Raw genomic sequence first — 20,730 nt, 5'->3', positions numbered from 1 at the left:
ATCAACTAACCGGTTAATCAGCAGGTGATGTATGTTGCTCAGTAGTTGCTGATATCTGCTCAGGAGGTTTGAGTGTTTGCTCAGACCGAAAAAAAAAATTAGAGGGAACATTGGCTATGGCATCTAGCTATTCAGCCCTGCACTTGACAGCTCTGTGACAACTTATCTCATGAGTCACGCTGTTTTTATGTGTAAGGAAAACTCCGCTGGCAAAGCGTCCAATGGTCTAAAATGCGTTGCATCCTCGTCACGGTAAAAACCTTTCTCTCTCATCACGCTGTTTCTATGTGTAAGGAAAACTCAAAAGGAAGATATTGATGGACATTAGCTATTAGGGGTGTAACGGTAAGCAACAACCACGGTACGGTACGTACCTCGTTTTTGAAGTCACGGTTCGGTACAGGTTTTCGGTACAGTGGGGGAAAGTTTAGCTCATGTTCCACTTGGGTGATGTAGTGTGCACTTGCACTGTGCAGTAACTAATTGTACTTGTAGGGCTGTCAACGAATATTCTATATTGAAATTAATAATCGACTTGTAAAAAGAAAATATATATATATATATATATATATATATATAATGACAATTAATAATTATATTCGATTGTGAAAAAAACAGGTGGGCGGTCGTCAGTGGTTAACATACTGTTGTATTCGTTCAGTACACAGCCGTTTTGTACGGTACACACTGAAACGGTTCGGTACTGATACGTGTACCTTTACACCCCTATTAGCTGCTATAGTATATACTAGCTCAGCAGCTGTAACAATCATTTGATTATTTACATTTCAACACTGTCAAAATATTTATTTAAATTATAATGAATTAAAGAATTGTATAAAGACCTTTCCATGTCTGGCATCTATCCTATCTGTATCGAAGTCAAAATGTTGATATCGTGACAACACTACAACATACAAAAGCAGCTGGACAACCTATATCCTTTGTCTAGTAGGCATGGACCAATGTGTGATTCACAGATGTTTGTCCGTTAGTATGCACACACACGCACGCACGCACACGCATAGTATAATATGCATGTAATAAATAGTTTGTTAATAAACTCTGTTACTTGAAAAATATTCACTGCACTCCTAAATTTCTTTCGTTGTGTGCTCTAGGGCTGCACCATTAATCGTTTTTTAATCGAAATCGCGATTTGGAATGATGCAATTATCAAATCGCCAAGCCTGCAATTAATTTTTTTTTTTTTTTTTTTTTAACCAGGAAGTCCCATTGAGATACAAGATCTCCTTTGCAAGGTAGACCTGGCCAAGATGACAGCAATAACATTTGCAATACATCACACAGCAATAAAATGTGCGATACATCACACAAGAACATAATAAATGTGCATGTATACAATACATCACATGTAAACACAAAGCAGAATAGTCTACATGATAGTAAAAGTGTATAATACAGGGTAATACAGTAATTTTGCAGTTGGGACCCAACTACAGAAAGCAGCAACATGCTTCTTGTAAAAAAAATTTAAAATATGTTATAATCGCATCGCAAATCGCAATCACAATATCTGTCAGAATAATCGCAATTAGATTATTTCCCAAAATCGTGCAGCCCTAGTGTGCTCCTAAATTTCTTTGTGCTCCTAAATATTTTCATTTAGGAGCACATGTGCTCCTTGGGAAAAAGGTTAGCGTAGAGTCCTGGTCGACCGGTGTGGCTACCGAGAGAAACCCCAGCAGGGATCGTCTATGCCAGGGTTTCAATTTTTTTTTATACCACGACCCCCATTTATTTCGGATTTTTTTTTGGCGACCCCACACTTGATGTTTCTTGTCATTTCAACGTGGAAATAAGGAATATCAAAATAAAAGCACACGTTGGTGAACTTGATCATGCATATTTATTAGAAAATGAATTACGACCACTATGTTATCAATACAGATTTATAAAACGAGGCATATTTAGCCAAAATATGTTGCCAGAATATATAAAAAAATATATACCTGTATGTATGTATGTATGTATGTATGTATAATATATTTTTTTTATACATGCCAATGCGCCTTGTGCACTGTCACCTACCCATGACCCCACTTTGGGTCGCGACCCGTAGTTTGAGAACCGCTGACCGTAGACGATCACCGCTGGGACTTTTCTCGCCACATTGATGGATGTGTATTCCAGGCCTGGTGAGCATGCAGAGTTGTGGGGATGTATATTCTCCGGTCTACACCAGCTGCTGTTTACCAGAAAACACACACCTCCCCCTTTGCCTTTTCCTGAAAGGTCTTTTGTCCTGTTCTTGTTGTCAGTCAGGGATAATGTGCGTTGGTTAAAGCTAGACTATTAATTCAGCACCGAACTGAAAGGCCTGTACTGAATGACTCCAGTAGGAAACGCGTGCAGTTAATCACACCCTTAATCACAACAATGTGATCAAATTACCCTGTCTAACGGGCTCAAATTACCCTGTCTAACAGGCTCAAATGACCCTGTCTAACCGGCTCAAATGACCCTGTCTAACCGTCAGTCCCCTACACTCAGACCTCCACCTCAGTTCCCTACACTCCTCCACCTCAGGCCCCTACACTCAGACCTCCACCTCAGGCCCCTACACTCAGACCTCCACCTCAGGCCCCTGGGGGGAAATAATGGAGGCTATTCTCTGTTACGTTTCTATGGTGATGGAATGAACTTCCCACCACTGTCGGGACAACTGAAACCTGCTCGATCTTACTCTGTGAACTATAGAAACGCACCTATTTAATCTGTATATTGTGTCTTATTGTCTCCGCTTCTATGCACTCCCAAGTGAAGCACTTGATGCTGATACTGTTAGACCAACAAATAACAATAACACTTTCTGTTGACTGCTCGGAGTGTGTCCCTTTGCTTGCTTTATTTTATTGTTGCACAATTGTACGTCACTCTGGATAAAAGTGTCAGCTAGATGTAAATGGAGACGGTAGTAGATTAAATTTGATTAAAATGTTCGCCGTCTGCGATGATACTGACAGGCAAAAACTGTTCCACACTTTTTCCAGTCTCCAGATCTTCTAGACAGAGTTGTCCTCTGAGCCCAGGACTATTCGCGCTTTCCCTCGAACCATTGGCCCAATTTATTAGGCAATCGGAGGACATCGTCCCCATAATGATCAATAATACACCACACAAAATTGCTCTCTATGCAGATGACCTACTGATTTTTATGAATGACCCCTCCCAGTCGGCCACAAAATTACTGGAAATAATCAACGACTTTGGTAAATTGTCAGACTTTAAGATTAACTGGAACAAATCAGCCTGCCTACCTCTTAATGAGCTGGCCAAGGCGGTGCGACTACCAGCTGATATCCCCATAGTGGAACATTTTAAATATTTAGGCATAGAGATATTCCCCACACTAAGTCAAACTACTAAATACAACTTCACGGGTACTTATGATAAAATACACCAGGATCTAGATAGATGGTCGTCCCTTCCTAACTCCTTACAAGCCCGGGCTTCCATAATCAAAATGAATGTCCTGCCTAGGATACATTTTGTTAGCTCAATGCTCCCCCTGCCCCCTCCAATAGACCACTGGCGCAAGGTACAATCGATGATATCTAAGTTTATCTGGAATAACAAACGCCAGAGAATCAAAAGAGCTACCACTCAACGTAGGAAACAAGATGGGGGCCTCGCAATCCCTGATTTTAAGCTTTATTTCTGGTCCTTTTCACTGAGACCTCTGATGTGCTGGCTAGACCCTGTAGATGCTGTATCTTGGCGCTCCTTAGAAGCGGCGGCGGTCTCACCGCTAAGATTACAAGATGTAGTATACTCCACTATCCCCATTTCAAAATGCCGACTAAGATATGGACCGATCATAACTCACGTGATCCAAACATGGCGTAATGTACAGAAGTCGTGTGCGGTTAAATGCCCATGGCACCTGGACTCTCCAATTTTTAATAACCAGCAACTACTTGTTGGGCACAAACCGGTTAGTATTCCTCAATGGAAAAGGAGGGGAGTTCATACTCTGGCTGGGGATATTTATGATAAGAACGGCCTTCGAGCGTTTCAGGACTTAAAAGAATTTTATGATCTTCCCGGCGAGTCCTTCTTTCTTTACCTTCAACTAAGGTCAGCGCTGAGGGCGCATGGCGTGCCGTGGGCTCAAGCTTTGCACCCACACCCCTTCCTCAGGCTCATAGTGGACAGGACAACCTCCAGAGGGTTTGTCTCAGACTTTTATACGCTCTTAATTTAATCCACGTATAAAAATGTATCATTGGATACAATCTGGCGTGGGGATATCCCGGAGTTGGACCCCGAGTTTGACTGGGATGAGGTTTGGTAAAATAGTTATTAAAAAAGTTGCCCCTAAAAAATATTCTTTGCCCCTATATTTCTCATTTAGGGGCAAGTGTGCCCCTAGTGAAAAAGCTTAGCGTACAGCCCTGCTCCTGAACGATATAACAACACTACCCGCGTCCGTACAACAAAAAAGGGTTATCCTAGCGGGCGTCACACAGCAGCGAAGAAGCTAATAGCATTGAGATGGAAGGAGCCTGAGAAGCTCACAGTGATTAACTGGTCCCTAACACTGTTGGATGTGATTTATCTTGAGATATCCACGGCGCGGGTGATTGGGGTGGGGCAGGCTGGGATTGAACTGTGGGTCGCAGCAGCTGAAAAGGTCAGAACCGCCGTGTGCGGCTGAGCGGGGTTGGGGTGCTTGTCCGGGGGAGTCCGGCGGTCTCGTGGGAGGGGGAGGAGGAAATGTCTTGTCTTTTGTGTTGTCCTCTTGACTTTAACTGGGGGGATTTTATTGGGGGGGAGCTATTTTGCTATTTCTTCACTATTTGGGCACTTTTACACGGTTCCTGTGAGTCTATGGAACACCTCTGTAGGTTTTTGTTTTTCAAGAAGGTTCATTGTTTTGTATTTCTATTTGGGTACTCAAAAGCAGCGTTTTTCTACCTCAGGACCTTAGGCCGTTTTGAGGCTGGGCTCCAACCACTGTGTGGCCCGGTGGCAACTGCCACATTGTTATGCAGCTGGGAAATCTCTGACATCACTGATATGCACATTTTGAGATGACTCAGTTCGGTGAATGTTGTGAGGTGAATTGGAAGAATACGCCTTTTTGAGAATTAGAGACATACGTTTTATTAATATAGGGCCACACAACCGGGAAACGGTGCTGAATACTGGGAAAGGCCATTTATGAGATAGTACCCCTTTAAATTTAAAATGTTGTACTCTGTTTTTTTATTTTATTTTTTATAATTGGTTATTTCTGTATTATTGTTTCTGTTATCTCCCTGTGAAGTTCTGTGTATTGTTATTGTGGTTATTGTGTTGTCTTGTTTTCATGCAAGTAATAATAAATAAAAAAAATTGATAAAAAAAAAAGATTTGATTAAAATGTATTGTCATTATACAGTACATTATTTTTATTTGTGTATATATATATAAATGAGTACTAGGGATAGGTACCTTTCACATTTGAACCGGTACGTGAATCGATACCGGTACCCTTTTTCGGTACTTTAGTCTCAAAAAATTGTATCTACCTACCTCAGTTGTAAAAAGAAAAAAAAGAAAAAGAACGTTTGGAGATAGTGGTGTTTCAAGAGACTGGCTACAGTAATATGATGCTGGGCTGTAGTGATCAGTTCTTCCGTGTGGCGCAAGTATGTAAAAAAGAAAAACAGAAACAACACGTTTGTCATCTGTAGTAAATAAATGAAGCTGGAATCCATTTGTGACCATGAACAGAGCCAGTGTCCCATTGTGTCCCGGATTCAATCTCCTCTCTAAAGACGCTCCGTGGCTAGGCTAACAGCCATGTCAGACAGAGCAGATGTGGAAACTGAGCTACACTTTCTAACAACCTGCCCACTAGATATCAGAGACATATACTCCCCAGTCCCCATGAATTGCAAACACCCAAAGAGAGTTTGAAAACATGTATTGTGCCTTAACGTGCGGTTTCGTTTTTGCGGTCAACAAAACGTGACGTCATCGGATTTTAATTTTTTTTTGCGCATAGTACCGAAAGTTGGCACCGGTGGATCTCACGTGAATCGATACTCGGTAGTACCGACGTGTTTCGGTAGGTACCTTTTTTAAAAGTACCGAATTCGGTACCCATCCCTAATGAGTACTACTGAGTATTGTAAATGAATTGGCTATAATTCTTAAATGACAGTGCTATTCTCTTAGATAAGCTGTTTTAATATTTATTTTTTTGCTCCCATCTCTAGACTCCCTCCCTCCGGAGCTCCTTGTATCTGACGAGGAGGTCCACCCTGAGCAGCACAAGAGGAGTCCCGTTCTCCTCCAAGGTCTGGAGAAGAATGATGTCATAGAGCTCACATTATACCCCGAGTCTGACTCTGTGAGAAGTCAACGTGGTGAGAAGACTCAGTCCTCACAGCTCAGCCAGATCCAGGACCCAGAATTCCTGCAGATCAAACAGGAACAGGAGGAACTATTTCAAGATCTAGAGGAGGATGATGGTTCCGAGATGACTTCGCACCTTTTGAAATATGAAAACAACAGTGATAATTCTCCGTCTTCACAGTTCAGCCAAACCCAGGACACAGAGCTCCTGCAGATTAAAAATGTACTAATTCAAGGGCTGGAAGAAGCCGACCACGCCAAGATCACAGTACACCCAGTGAAATGTGAAGATGGTCAAGAGAACGTTCTTCTTCCCTTCCAGCCTTTTCAAACCCAGATGGAGAGAAACAGAGAAGCTTACTCTTTACCCGGCACCTCGACTGAACCCGACGGAGATCCGCACAGGGTGTGTCCTATTTGTGGCAAAGATTTTGCTAAAAATAATGACATGGTAACCCATATGAGAAGTCACACCGGGGAGAAACCCTTCATTTGCAATGATTGTGGAAAAGCGTTCACTCACAAGGGAGATCTCAATAGACACATGAGAACACACACAGGAGAGAAACCCTTTAGTTGTTCCATTTGTGGCAAAACGTTTAGTCAAGCTGGAACAGTGAAAAGACACATGGAAACTCACCTGAGCGAGAAACTCTTTAGTTGTCCAGTTTGTGTCAAGCGGTTCAGTCGGAGGGGACATCTGCTGAACCACATGGGAATTCATACCGGAGAGAGACTGTTGAGTTGCACCATTTGTGGGAAAAGATTTACCCACAGTGGAAATCTAAAGGCACACATGCGATTGCACACAGGAGAGAGACCATACAGCTGCAATGTTTGTGGGAAAAGTTTCCCCCTGTTGTTGTACTTAAAACGCCACAAGTGTCTTACAGTCAGCTGGAGCAGCTGAGCAGAAATACAGAATTCCTTGTTTCCTTTCCTTGGAACCAGGAGTTAGTTTGTTAGTTTCTTTTAGTTTGTTTGCTTGGTTTGTTTTTAATAGCTTGACTGAGTCTGTTTATTAAAAGTTTAATAAAAGTGATTAAACATCATTCTCTTACACAAGAGCAGGAGATGTCAGGTCAACTGGCTCCTTCTTGTGGTCCATCTCATATCGTATTGGGAGTGTTGGAACAGTGAATCAAAGTTGGTCTTTATCGCTGGTGTCAGTGTTTAAATGGAGGCTAATAGAAACCTGTAATCAAAGCCTCGTATTAGTCTTTTGATGTGAAATCCATTATTACACCACAGCCAACAGCAAAAAAGGAAAAACTAAACTCATTGTCACAATGCCTTCCCTATAGACTGTATATTGTTGGACTATACATTATACTGTATATACAAACCATGTTATCTATACCTCCTCATGCCTAAAATATTGATTACAGTAACTACTGTTACGCCCCCCCTGTGGTCACTCAGTGGAAGGGCGCAACATAAGGCAACAGACATGATGGGTGAGGGTGCAGCGACACAACCAAGAAGCCAATGATTAAACAAGTGTTTATTTACATAAAAAAGGCAACACAGGGATCAAGGAGGATTATCAGTGGCACCAAATGAAATACAAAAATAAATAACCCACCCCCCTTGACAGGTGCTAAGCACCAATAAATACAGTCGGGGTGCTCACTCTAACCTAGGGTTGTAACGGGTAAACCGGTTGCCTGAATACTTTCGACAACAAATGTTTGTTTCTGCGTCTCTGATTGGCCTGCGCGTTTCTGGTCATGTGACATGTGTGCCAATCGTGGGACCGCAAGTTTCTACACTGGTTAAGCTTAGGCGCTCTTTCGAAGTTGGTTAAGGTTAGAGTTTGTCTTAGAGCATGGCGATAGAACACCAGGTAGTTTGCAGGCTGTTAAGACACGGAAATAGGCGCAGAACTTGCTGTCCCACGATTGGCGCACATGTCACATGACCTGGCTAATCAGAGCGCAAAACTTGAACGCGGAAACAAACATTTGTTGTCGAAAGTATTCACACAAACCGGTTACATACAACCATGTGATGCTAGATGTAGACCCCAGGGTATCTTCCTATCCTCACTTGTCCCTGTGTGCAAAAACAACCGTGAATAAACAGAAAAATAACTACAGTAGGCTGAATAACAAGAAGGATCACCAAATATATCAATGTTAGAAGCTTCAAACAATAATGGGTAAATGTATTATAACGCAATTAACAAAAATAGAAGCGTCACCTAACTAAAACAGCAAACATAGTCGCAACAAGAAACTCAGAGCTCTGCCCCAGCTCTTCTCACAAAACATACCCAAAAGGAAGATATAGAACTGAACACAAAGGGGACTATGTATAAGGTGTGGGAATGCTTGATTGCTGATATGGAACAGGTGGTGGATGATGACTGAAACCAGGGGTACATCTGAGAAAAAGGAGAAGTAGAACCAGAAGAGGGAGACAAAAACACAAACAGAACCAAACAAGATATGCCTACATACATACAACAGGCATAACACCTCCATATATCCCCTGCTAGTAGAACTAATATAACTAATATTGAGTGACTTACAAAATACACATATCTTGGCATTTGGCTTGATGTGACATTTACATTTAAATAGACAAATCTTGTCTGTAAACTGCGACAAATAAAATGGCTTCCTGTACATTAGTATTTGTTTATCTATATACAGTCGTTATTGGAAAGTTACCATAGTATAGATCTATGATATGGTAGTTTGGAATTAGGGACCATACCAACTCACTCCAAAGCCCCTTGATTTTGCACAGAAATTGGAAAGACTGCTTTTTTTGTTTTTGCTCCAGTCACATGCAACATTTTATAAAGCACCTTAAAATGTATTCCCTAGTAACCCCTGGTAAACTTAAATCCATTATTAAAATGAATTTCCCTAGTAACCCTTGGACAACATAAACAGCATCGCCAACTTCAACAGTCCCCTTTGATTTGAGCTCCAGATATCGACTATGTCGAATCTATACCCTACCACATGATTAAAATGAATACCCTAGTAACCCTTGGACAATTAAAATCCATGATTGCAAATCATTTGGTCTAATTATGTGCTTGTTGTATATTGGTCAACTGATGATTTTACTTTTTGTTTGTTTGTTGTGTATTTTAACTTTTTTACCTCGATGTCATTGGAAAGGAGGGTCAGTCCCTCATAGATTTTTTTACATTGAAATAAAGCTTGAAATAATGAATATTGTTTAGTGTTTTCTTATTTTTCTGTATATTGCTGAGTCAGGCCCTTTCTTTATAAAGCTGACACGGAGAACTTAACTCAATTAGCGCCAGGGGGCGCTAGAACGCCATCGCTTTAATCAATGGGAAATTTGCGAGTGCTTAAAATATATCTTATAGTATAGCTATGGGTCTAATACACCCGTCGATTGTCAGTGAGTTGCTTCCAGTCAACATGTACAAAAGGGATTGTTTTTTCATCCGTACATTTCCGTTTTATACCGTTTTGAATATAGTATAGTTTTGGTGATTCTTAGTAATCCCAGGAAAAGACATGATAAATTGTCTATACTACTCTGCACTCAGAGTATAACACTCAAGCTCTATAACGGGAGATGGCGCTGCTCCGACCGGCTGCCTCTCTGTTCGCTCCGTCGAGACTGTTTACTTTTGTTAATATTTATAGTTTTTAGAGTTTTGTTCGTACCAACTGTTGGTGCATTTAATGTATATGACCGTCAGTCACTCATAGACATTGGATTACGGGAAACTTACCAACTGGATTACTCACTGGATCAGCTTTCCGAACCGCATCAATGGCCTGAAGAAATTCTCCGGAGATCAGGACCAGATCCTTTGTTCCTAGACCCCAGGAACAGAGGAACCAGACGGCGAGGGAAGAGGGCTGGGATCCGTAACAGGCTGAGATCCAGACGCCACCGTACACCACTGCCCAGTATATTGCTAGCCAATGTACAATCAATTGACAATAAACTGGATGACATCCGAGCAAGGATTCAATATCAAAGAGACGTTAGGGACTGCAACGTCCTCTGCTTCACCGAGACGTGGTTGACGCCGGACGTCCCAGACCACGCAATTCAACCGGCTGATCACTTCTTTATCCATCGCAAGGATCGGACATCAGCAGAGTCCGGTAAACAACGTGGAGGAGGTATTGCCTTCATGTTTAACAAAAATTGGAGCGATCCAACTAACGTGAAGGAATTATCCAACCACTGCTCCCCAGAACTGGAATATATAACCATCAAGTGTCGTCCTTTCTTCCTCCCGAGGGAGTTAACGGCGATCGTCCTGGTCGGAGTGTATATTCCACCGCAAGCCAGCAACAAGGTTGCGCTCTCCAGACTACACGACGAGGTAAATAGAATCCAAGTGGCGAATGTTAACGCCGCCATTTTAGTTCTGGGAGATTTCAATAGCGCCAATCTGAGAAAGGTATTGCCTGACTTCTATCAGCATGTGACTTGCAACACCAGAGGCGGTAACATCCTAGATCACTGTTACACGCAATTTAAAGGTGGCTACAAGGCTCATTCTGATAGTGGCTTTGGTAAGTCGGATCACGCGTCCATCTTTCTTTCACCAAAGTACAGACAGAGAATTAAAAGTACTCCCGTAGTCTCGCGAGAGGTGCAGAAATGGGATGTGACGTCAGAGGAGACGATCCGGTCAGTGTTTCACCACACAGACTGGAATGTGTTCCGCGACACAGATAACATTAATGTCTACACGGAGACAGTGCTGGACTATGTTTGTACTAGGGTGAAAGAAACAATCCCCACTACCAAAATGAAAGTTTACCCAAATCAAAAACCCTGGGTAGACAAATCCGTCCGTGAAGCTCTGAGAGAGCGCACCAAAGCATACAACGACGGCCTAGAGGCAGGCAACATGAATGACCACAAGGTGGCGCGATACAACGTAAGGAGGACAGTGTCAGAGGCCAAACGACGCTACAGGGATAAAATTTAACTCCAGTTTGAACAAGCTGACTCTAGAGCTATGTGGCAGGGGCTCAAAACGATGACAGACTACAAAGGCGCCTCCCTCAAACTGAACAGTGACATCTCCTTAGCAAATGACCTCAATACCTTCTATGCGAGGTTTGATGCTGGTAATAACAACACCAGCTCACAAGCCTCGGCAATGGGGGGGGGGGGGGGTCGGCTGCTGATGGAGGCGCAGTGTTCAGGGTAACAGAGCATGAGGTGAGGCGGACCTTTAAAAAAAGTGAATATCAGGAAGGCAGCAGGTCCAGACGGCATCCCCGGCTGCGTCCTAAAAGTCTGTGCCGACCAACTGGCCCCAGTATTCACTGACATATTTAACCTGTCCTTAGAACAGGCTGTCATCCCCACCTGCCTGAAGAAGTCCACTATTATCCCTGTACCCAAAAAATCCAAGCCTGCTTGCCTCAACGACTACCGCCCTGTAGCTCTCACCTCCATAGCCATGAAGTGCTTTGAGAAGCTAGTAAAGGGCTACATCTGCTCCTCCCTCCCCATCAACATGGACCCCCTGCAATTTGCATACTGCCCCAACAGGTCCACGGAGGACGCCATATCCCATGTGCTGCACACAGCAGCATCACACCTGGACAAGAGGCAGGGGAACTATGTGAGAATGCTATTCATCGACTACAGCTCGGCATTCAATACCATAGTCCCCTCCATACTCATAGCCAAGCTCAGGGACCTGGGCTTGGGCTATGACCTCTGCCAGTGGGTCTTGGACTTCCTGACTGGCAGACCCCAGGTGGTGAGAGCAGGCAACTGCACCTCCTCATCCATCACCCTCAACATAGGGGCCCCCCAGGGCTGTGTTCTGAGTCCCCTCCTCTACTCCCTGTACACACACGACTGTGTGGCTCAGCGGAGTAGCAATACAATCGTCAAATTTGCTGACGACACAGTGGTGGTGGGCCTGATCTCTGCCAACGACGAGAGGGCCTACCTGGAAGAGGTCAAGGTCCTGGCGGGATGGTGCCAGGAAAACAGCCTCTCCCTGAACGTCAGCAAAACAAAGGAGATGATTGTGGACTTCAGGAGGTCGGGGCTCAAGGACTACAGCCCCCTCAGCATCGACGGGGCACCGGTTGAGAGAGTCAACAGCTTTAAGTACCTCGGAGCCTACATATCCGAGGACTTGACATGGACCACACACATTAACAGTGTTGTGAAGAAGGCACGACAACGCCTCTACTTCCTCAGGCACCTAAGGAAGTTCCAAGTCAGCCAGAAGATCCTTAAGAACTTCTACTCATGTACAATAGAGAGCATCTTGACCGGCAACATCACCTCCTGGTTTGGGAATAGCACTGCACAAGACCAAAGCAGACTACAAAGAGTGACACGTTCAGCCGAACACACAATTGGAGGGGGGCTCCCCACCCTCCAGAACATTTACTACAAGCGTTGCAAGGGCAAGGCTAAGAGAATCATTAAAGACTCCAGTCACCCGAACAACTGCCTTTTTGAACTGCTGCGGTCAGGCAAGCGATACAGGAGTCTCAAGGCGAGCACAGAAAGACTCAGAAGAAGCTTCTATCCCCAGGCCATCAGGCTGCTAAACGAACAATGAATGAACACTACACAACAACAACCACCAAACGCACATAGCACACACATCCACACGCACACACTCACTTTAAACAAACACACTGTAGCACCCACTCCACACACTTATAGCACACACCCACTTTAAACAAACACACTGTAGCACCCACTCCCCACACTTTATATTTATGGATGAAGGATTGCACTACAACTCGTACACCTTACTGTAAATTGTACCTAAAATTGTACCTCATCCCATTTCTGCTTTGCACTAGATAGTACTGTACATTAGTACACTGCATAGTATTGTGTATTGTATATTATATGGTAACTCAGAACATTGTACATATGTCTATACCGAACACTGTGACCTCATTTTCTTCTTCTAAATTCATGCTATATTATGTTATTATGTTATTTGATACTATCTTGTCTAGCACAGTCTCTGGAGCGTAACAGTAAGAAGCATTTTGTATGAAAGTATTCTGTACTTCTGTATGACAACTATTAAAGAACTTGAACTACTATTTGACGAACAATGCCACTGACCCTTACCTGCCAGAGATGTACCCCTCCTGGTGACATGATGTTCATAATCTGTAAGTCGCTTGGAGATAAAAGCATCAGCTAAATTCTAAATTGTACATGGCTATCATACAGAGTTATATGGGTAGACTATAGTTTGTGGTAGATACTTGTGATTACAGTGTAAGGCAGTTGTAGACAATGAAAGCAGAGACACGAGAACTTTATTTGTGGGAAAGGGTTCAGTAAGGAGGGAGATGTACTCATACTGGAGAGAGATATAATAATAAATCGTATTTGTAGTGCACTTCTCGTTCACTAGGATCCCAACGTGCTACAGGGTTAAAACAGTTAAAAACATAGTATAAACAGAAAATTTATAACAACAGCACAAGAAGAAATGATCACAAGAAATAGCTAGCAATCAAAGGCCTTTTGAAATAAGAAGGTTTTCAGGCCTGCTTTAAAAGAGTCCAGGCTCTGTGGTGCCCTCAGCTGGATCGGGAGGCTGTTCCACAGGCGTGGTGCAGCTGAGCAGAAGGCGTGGTGCAGCCGAGCAGAAGGCTCGGTCCCCCATGGTGCAGAGCCTGGTACTGGGGACCCGAAGGAGCAGTCTACCTGCAGATCTGAGGGTACGGGTGGAGGATTGTGGAGTGATGAGTTCCTGTAGGTAGAGGGGTGCGTGTCCGTTTATGCAGTTATGGGTGAGCAGCAGGATTTTGTAGTTGATCCTTGATGAGACGGGGAGCCAATGTAGTGAGTGGAGGATGGGGGTTTTGTGCTCATGTTTAATACGGACTCTCATCAGCATCCTGGCAGCACTGTTTTGGATGTATTGCAGCATTTGGATGCTCTTGCCAGGAATCCCGATGAAGAGTCCATTACAGTAGTCCAGTCTTGAAGAGACAAAGGCATGGACAAGCTTCTCTGCGTCTGACAGGGTTAAAGTGGGGCGGAGTTTGGAGATATTTCTTAGGTGATAGAATGAGGTCTTGCAGAGGTGTTTTATGTGGATGTTGAAGGTCAGGTGGGGGTCAAACCAAACCCCCAGATTTGTGACTGAGGGGTAGAGGGGGATGACCTCGGCCGTCAAAGGTGAGATGGGATATGGGTGAAGACTGAACTGATATGAGAACTCATACTGGAGAGGAACTGTTTATTTGTTCAGTTTGTGGCAAAGGATTTGTCAAGGAGGAACGTGTGGGGACTCGTGCTGATTCGTACAGAAGAGAACCCCTTTAATTGCACAGCTTGTGGCCACAGCTTTGCTGAGAGAGGAACTATGATGAAAGAAGCCACACAGTAGAGAGATAATATGGGTGTTGAGAAGGTTTCCCTCTCTTAAGTTAAGTTGAACCTTTATTAATCCCCTTGGGGAAATGTGTTCTCTGCATTTGACCCATCCTAACCTTTTTACATTCACATTTTTATTTGATTTTACATAACAAACAAGCACATATGAAAAAACAATACATGACAATACAAGGACCTGACACTAGTACAGACAGGACAGACCAGCAGGGGAGAGAGGGGGATGGTTATAGTGTTACATTATTTTATGCATGTGTTCCTCTCTAACACACAGTGTGTCCACAGGAACTCATACACTCACATGGTCTTATATATCAGCACATGCTTTGCTCCACCATAGATATATCTTACATTCAGTTATGCATTATTTTACAAATGCAGATAGGTAAGTTGAAACCAGGGATGAATATTATGAGTCCAGCAGTGTCTTTATTGTATTACAGGGAGGAAAGGGCAAAGTGTTGTTAGTCCAGGAATGTTCTTATTGTATTACAGGTAGGAGAGGGCAAGGTGTTAGTAAAGTGCAATAGTAATATACAGTGTACAGGTGATTAAGCTGGGTATAAGATATATAAATAATACTACTGAGTGTAGTGCTAATCAGATTCATGTACAGAGTTAGAAAGAGGGGGAATTTTAAAAGGAATACCGCGGGAAATTGGGCGATTGGCGAGACGCACCAGAACCGCGTCGATGGAGCCGAATCGTGTATTGAATGGATTGGTTCGGTTGGGCTGGATAGGCAGAACCGTGGGAATAGGGGGCAGGCCCGTCTTAGTTCGGGCTTCCTCCAGATATTTGTAGGGATGATCTTATTATGGCCAATAAACCATTCCCTATCCAGACATAACAGAGATACAGGTATAAATACATACAGAGCAGCCACACAGTGCGGTGGCCAGGGACAAACTCCCGGTGTAATGCCAGGACCTTGGTCAAGGCCAAGGGCAGGGTATACTGTACATGTCAGACATAAAAGGCCGTAATGGTCATAGTGCGAACGGTAGGCGATAAACCTGCAGAAATCATTCTGTTTCAACCTCCATGGGACGAAAAGATTGTCAACAGCGGAACGATTTGAATGCATGTTCTATTTAAATTAAGTAGATAAAGTATTAGTAACACATTGTTCTGGCAGGATGTTTCAGACCCATATCAGTGACCTCACTGAGTCAGCATCGACTGCAGTTCAGCTTACCTAGGGTGACCAAACGTCCTCTTTTGCCCGGGCATGTCCTCTTTTCATGCCCTGTCCCTGGCGTCCGTTTTTTTTAAATAAATTCATGAAAATGTCCAGGTTTCATTGTATTTCACGGCACTTTGCAAGCGTCTGAAGGCTTGGGCTGCATTTTTCACCGAACATATAAATGAACGAATTAAAGCTCTATTTGTTGCCGTTTGATTGCCACATCACCCGACAAAACTGCGCCTTGGTTCTCGAGTTACATGCCGATATGTCAGGCGTGCAACTTTTTACACGCATGTAGGACTCCCGAGGCTCCAGAACTGTCAATCATCCGCTTATTGCGAAAATGATTAGTCAGCGTTGTAGCGAATGAGTGTAGCTTTCCAATGATATCCCACGTGGTGGTGTGCGAATCAGGGATCTAGTTGAAAATTTACGAGCGAATACACGAAGTGAAACAAATTTCAAATGAATTGACTTGGATGAGGAAATGGAGAGCTTTTTCCTTGTCACACGGTTTACCCGGATGCGTCTATACTTTTACCAACTAACTTGCATTTTTCCGCGATCTGATTGGCCACTGACATTTCTGGTCATGTGACATCTGCGCCAATCATGTGACGCCTGTTTCTATCACTGGTTAAGCTTAGGCACTCTTTCGAAGTTGGTTAAGGTTAGAGTTTGTCTTAGAGCAGGGCGATAGAACACCAGCCCTGATTCCAAACTCTAACCAACTTCGAAACTAGGCGTAGTTTGCAGGCTGTTAGAGGCGGAAATAGGCGCAGAAACAGGCGTCACGCGATTGGCGCACATGTCACATGACCAGAAACGTCAGTGGCCAATCAGATTGCGTAAAAATGCAAGTTAGTTGGTAAAAGTATAGACGCTACCCGGATCTCTAGAAGACAAATTTCTGGAAAAAAAATATTAAATTAAATTAAAAATGTTGACCTGTACTACACAAGACTTCAGGCAATGGATTCGCGGTGTTTTCCAAAAAAGAAAATATTGAATGGAATATTGCAACTACTACAGAAAAATGTGAGTTTTGCATTAGTATCTTTCAAAAGAGACCAGGCTTATGCATGTGCTATAAGCATAACGTATAAAGATAAGCTTTGCAAAAAAAGTATGCAGTTCTCAAGTTCAAGTAAAAAAAAATGGCTGCTGTTCTGGGTGCATGTTAGGAGGCATTTTTGATTAACCTTTTTTTTTGTATCCACTTTTTCTCCTTATTTTTCTATTTTTCTCCCATCACAATTTCGTATCGCCAATTCTCCCTTTCAATTCTCCCCTCCCCTGTCTTGAACGTTGCTAGACTATGCCTCCCACTGGTCGGCTGTAGTGAGGATAGAAGCTTTGCATCACGTGTCCCCTCCGGTACACAAGGAGGCAGCCTGTCGCATCTTTTCACCAGACAGCGCGGACTCTCACTGGCGAGGAGTAACGCGTGGGAGGCTCACGCTGCCCCCGATACTTCCTGTCTCTGCTGTACAGGCGTCACCCAACCGACCTGTAGGAGTCGCTGTCCACAACGTCCAATCCCCACCCATCGACTTTCCACCCGCTACCTCTGCCAATTGAGATAGTATGACGACTGGCCCAAGCCGCAGGCAATGCTGACTCGGGGAGTCGAGACCGGAGTCTCTTGCATTGGTGATGAGCGCAATCTCCGCTACGCCACCCAGCCGCCCAATCTTTGAGTAAACTTTGAGTATCACTAAGTATCTCGAGGCTGGGGCCAGCATGTCCTCTTTTTTGGAAATCAAAATATGGCCACCCTAGCTTACCTACTGTTTTGCTACTATCCTAGACCTCCACACCGCCCAGCTGCCCCTGCTTAACTACTTTGTGATTTGACCACTGGCTGCTCATGAAGCCACAGCTTTCCTGGGTCCAAAACCAAATGGTGCAACGCTGTTTCCCCACAGCGCGTTGCGTTTGTTCCCTCTGTACCACAACCCTGTCTCAATAACACGTTTCTAAACAGACCGACTTGTATCGTGATTGGGAAACTATCTCTTTCACTCTCTGTGCTAGCAACCAGTGGTTACATGACATACATATGGAAGGTAATTCGGCAAACTGACATACATTTAATAGATTAAGATAGACAAAGTTTTTATAAAACAACACGGTTTATGTCAAATCGATTCAGAAAGAGAGAGAAAGAAGAAGGAGAGAGGAAGAAACGGGCGTCTCAGTGTTCAGAGTCTCAGCACTGGTCTCCTAGATGGCTGTGTTCTTTAATTCAAGAGATTCTCAAATCAGACTGGAAACCGCTGTCTACGAGGAATTCCCCAGAACACTGTCTGAGAACAGCGACTCAAAGGCGACGCCAGAGACGACTCCAAAGATTCAAAGAGGTAGCAGGTCCAGGGTCTCGTGAAGTGATTCTTGCTTCTGTAGCTAAAGCCTTTTATGAGTTTGTGGAGAAAAGTGCTGTGGAAATGAAGTAATGATATTGATGCTGAGGATGGTGATGGTGATGGTGATGGTGATGATGGTGATGATTTAACAAAGGACCGTTTTTTGTAGTTCTAATGTTTGGAGTCCGGACTTGATATTCTGTTATTGCTCTAATGTTATTAACTGTAACATCATGATATGAAGGAGATCTCAGATGATGTTTTATTCCTTCTACTGATTGTGTGTAAGATAACTTAAGATATAATAAGATAAGATATTCCTTTATTGTTCCCCTTGGGGAGATGTGGGTGTCATAGCAGCATGGGGGGGGTACAGGTATGGGCAGGGTAATAGAAGAAAGACATACATGTAAATATAGAAAGACATTTATATAGCAATACAATTAAATATGAATATAAAAATATGAGAAAAACAAACCGTGTAAACAAAGGTGCAGATGAGTGTCTGAATATATACTATGAATAATATGAGTGTGTGTGTTTTCTTTTGTGTGTGACCATGTGTGTGTGCTTGTGTGTGTTATACAGAAGGAAGACATTTCAGCCTGGTACTCTTGAGTTTTGGGCTGCTGTGTGTCCTCCAAGCTGTCCTCAATATCTCTTTGAGACTTGCTCTGGGTGAGTTTGAGTGATGTATAATAGAAAAAGAAAACAAACATTCAGTGGGTCCACAAAATCTGTCTCCCACTAAGCACTTTGAACTGCAATTTCTGTATGAAAAGTGCTATACAAATAATGTTATTATTACTACCTTCTCACGTTCACAAATATTGATTCAACATTACTAAGTCGTGGAAATAACATATTGGAATTCTTAAAGGTGCTATAGATTAAAAAAAAAAAAAAATTGTATCCACTTTTTCTCCCATTTTCTATATTTTCTCCCATCCCAATTTCGTATCATCCAATTCAACCCTCCCCTGTCACGAACGCTGTTTCTTGCCTCCCACAAGCCGGCTGCAATGTGGACTAAGTCATACATAGCACAAGTCCCCTCCGGTACTTGAGGTAACAGCAGTCGCATCTTTTCACCTGCGCAGCTCGATCTCTCAGTGGCGAGGAGTAACGCGTGGGAGGCTCACGCTGCCCCCGACACTTCCTGATTCTACTGCGCAGGCGCACCAACCGACCTGTGGGAGTCGCTGTCCACAACGCCCGATCCCCACCCATCAGTTTCCCACCCCCTAATACGGCCAATGTGTATTAGTACGGACGACCAGCTAAACTGAAAGCAAATGTGGAGCGCTGGGCTCGAACAGGCAAGCCCAGCGTCTCCAGATTTTGTGGCGAGCGCCTTGCCCACTACGCCACGTAGCCGCCTATCTATAGATCAAATCTTTATAAAGAAAAAGAAAAGAAAACATCCACAGAGCTTTTAGAAAGGTGCAGAATAAAAGTATTGATGTTATCTATAACACCTTTAATTTTGGTGTTTATCTGATACTGGTCTGGGTTCATGAAGATGACATCACTTACTAAACCATGTGTCTCCTCCCACAGAGAGTCAGACACAACAGAGAGAGCTGAACAACTCCTCAGGCGAGGCAGAGGTGGAAAGTAACTAACTAACTAACTAACTAAGTATATTTATTGTAACTGAGTAGCTTTTCTCAATGGGTTTCTGAGTATTTTTACTCAGTACTTTTAAGTCACACATTCAGACAGAACAGTTCCGTGTGAGGAACCCGGGTACCCCTTTAAAAGAAAATTCTCTTGTTGGTTATTTGTTGGGCATAAAGTCCAATTTTATAAATTATTTTCAAATGTGATAAACCTCACATTAGATGTTATGAATGTTAACGTAGTAACATGTGTAATGTGTGTAGTAGATGTATGTAGATAAAGTATATTCACATGTAGATCTATGTAGATAAAGTATATCCACATGTATATAAGGTATAGATCTATGTATTCTATGTATTCACATATAGATAAGGTATAGATCTATGTAGATATGCTATAGTCACATGTATATCTATGTAGATAAAGTATTCAGATGTAGATCTATGTAGATACGGTATATTCACATGTAGATATATGTAGATAAGGTATTCAGATGTAGATCTATGTAGATAAGGTATATTCCACCTCAGGAGGCACTGTTCTAAAGGAAATCAGTGACTTCAAATACCTGGGCTCGTGGGTCAACTCATCCGAGCAAGACCTTAAAGTGAGAAAGGCGCTCGCGTGGAGGAGGGCCCTGAGCGGCATGACCAGTGTGTGGAAATCCAACCTCCCCCGTCAAATCAAGCTCAACTTCTTCTATGCAACAGTTGAGTCTGTTCTTCTGTATGGCAGTGAATGCTGGACCCTTAAGCCCACCCTGCAGAAGTCCCTGGATGGGTGCTACGCCAGGGATGAGCATGTCGCTAATGCAAA

The 20,730-nt window shown here is 43.2% G+C and overlaps 1 protein-coding gene across 1 annotated transcript in view; it reads left to right on the top strand.

Annotated features, from left to right (window-relative positions):
- LOC311226849 (uncharacterized protein) overlaps positions 1-9,507 on the top strand; it is a 29,065-nt gene extending 19,558 nt beyond the window's left edge. The window contains exon 2 of the mRNA XM_084312273.1: positions 6,231-9,507. Within this exon, the coding sequence (XP_084168399.1) occupies positions 6,231-7,279 (1,049 nt within the window). The 3' untranslated portion in view covers positions 7,280-9,507. The remainder of the gene's footprint in view (positions 1-6,230) is intronic.
- The last annotated feature ends 11,223 nt before the right edge of the window (positions 9,508-20,730 follow it).

Source organism: Notolepis coatsorum, assembly GCF_963971535.1.
Source record: "Notolepis coatsorum genome assembly, chromosome: 4".
Classification (NCBI taxonomy): Eukaryota; Metazoa; Chordata; class Actinopteri; order Aulopiformes; family Paralepididae; genus Notolepis; species Notolepis coatsorum.
Note: the sequence above shows the minus strand (reverse complement) of the source record. Positions and strands in the feature narration are given on the sequence as shown.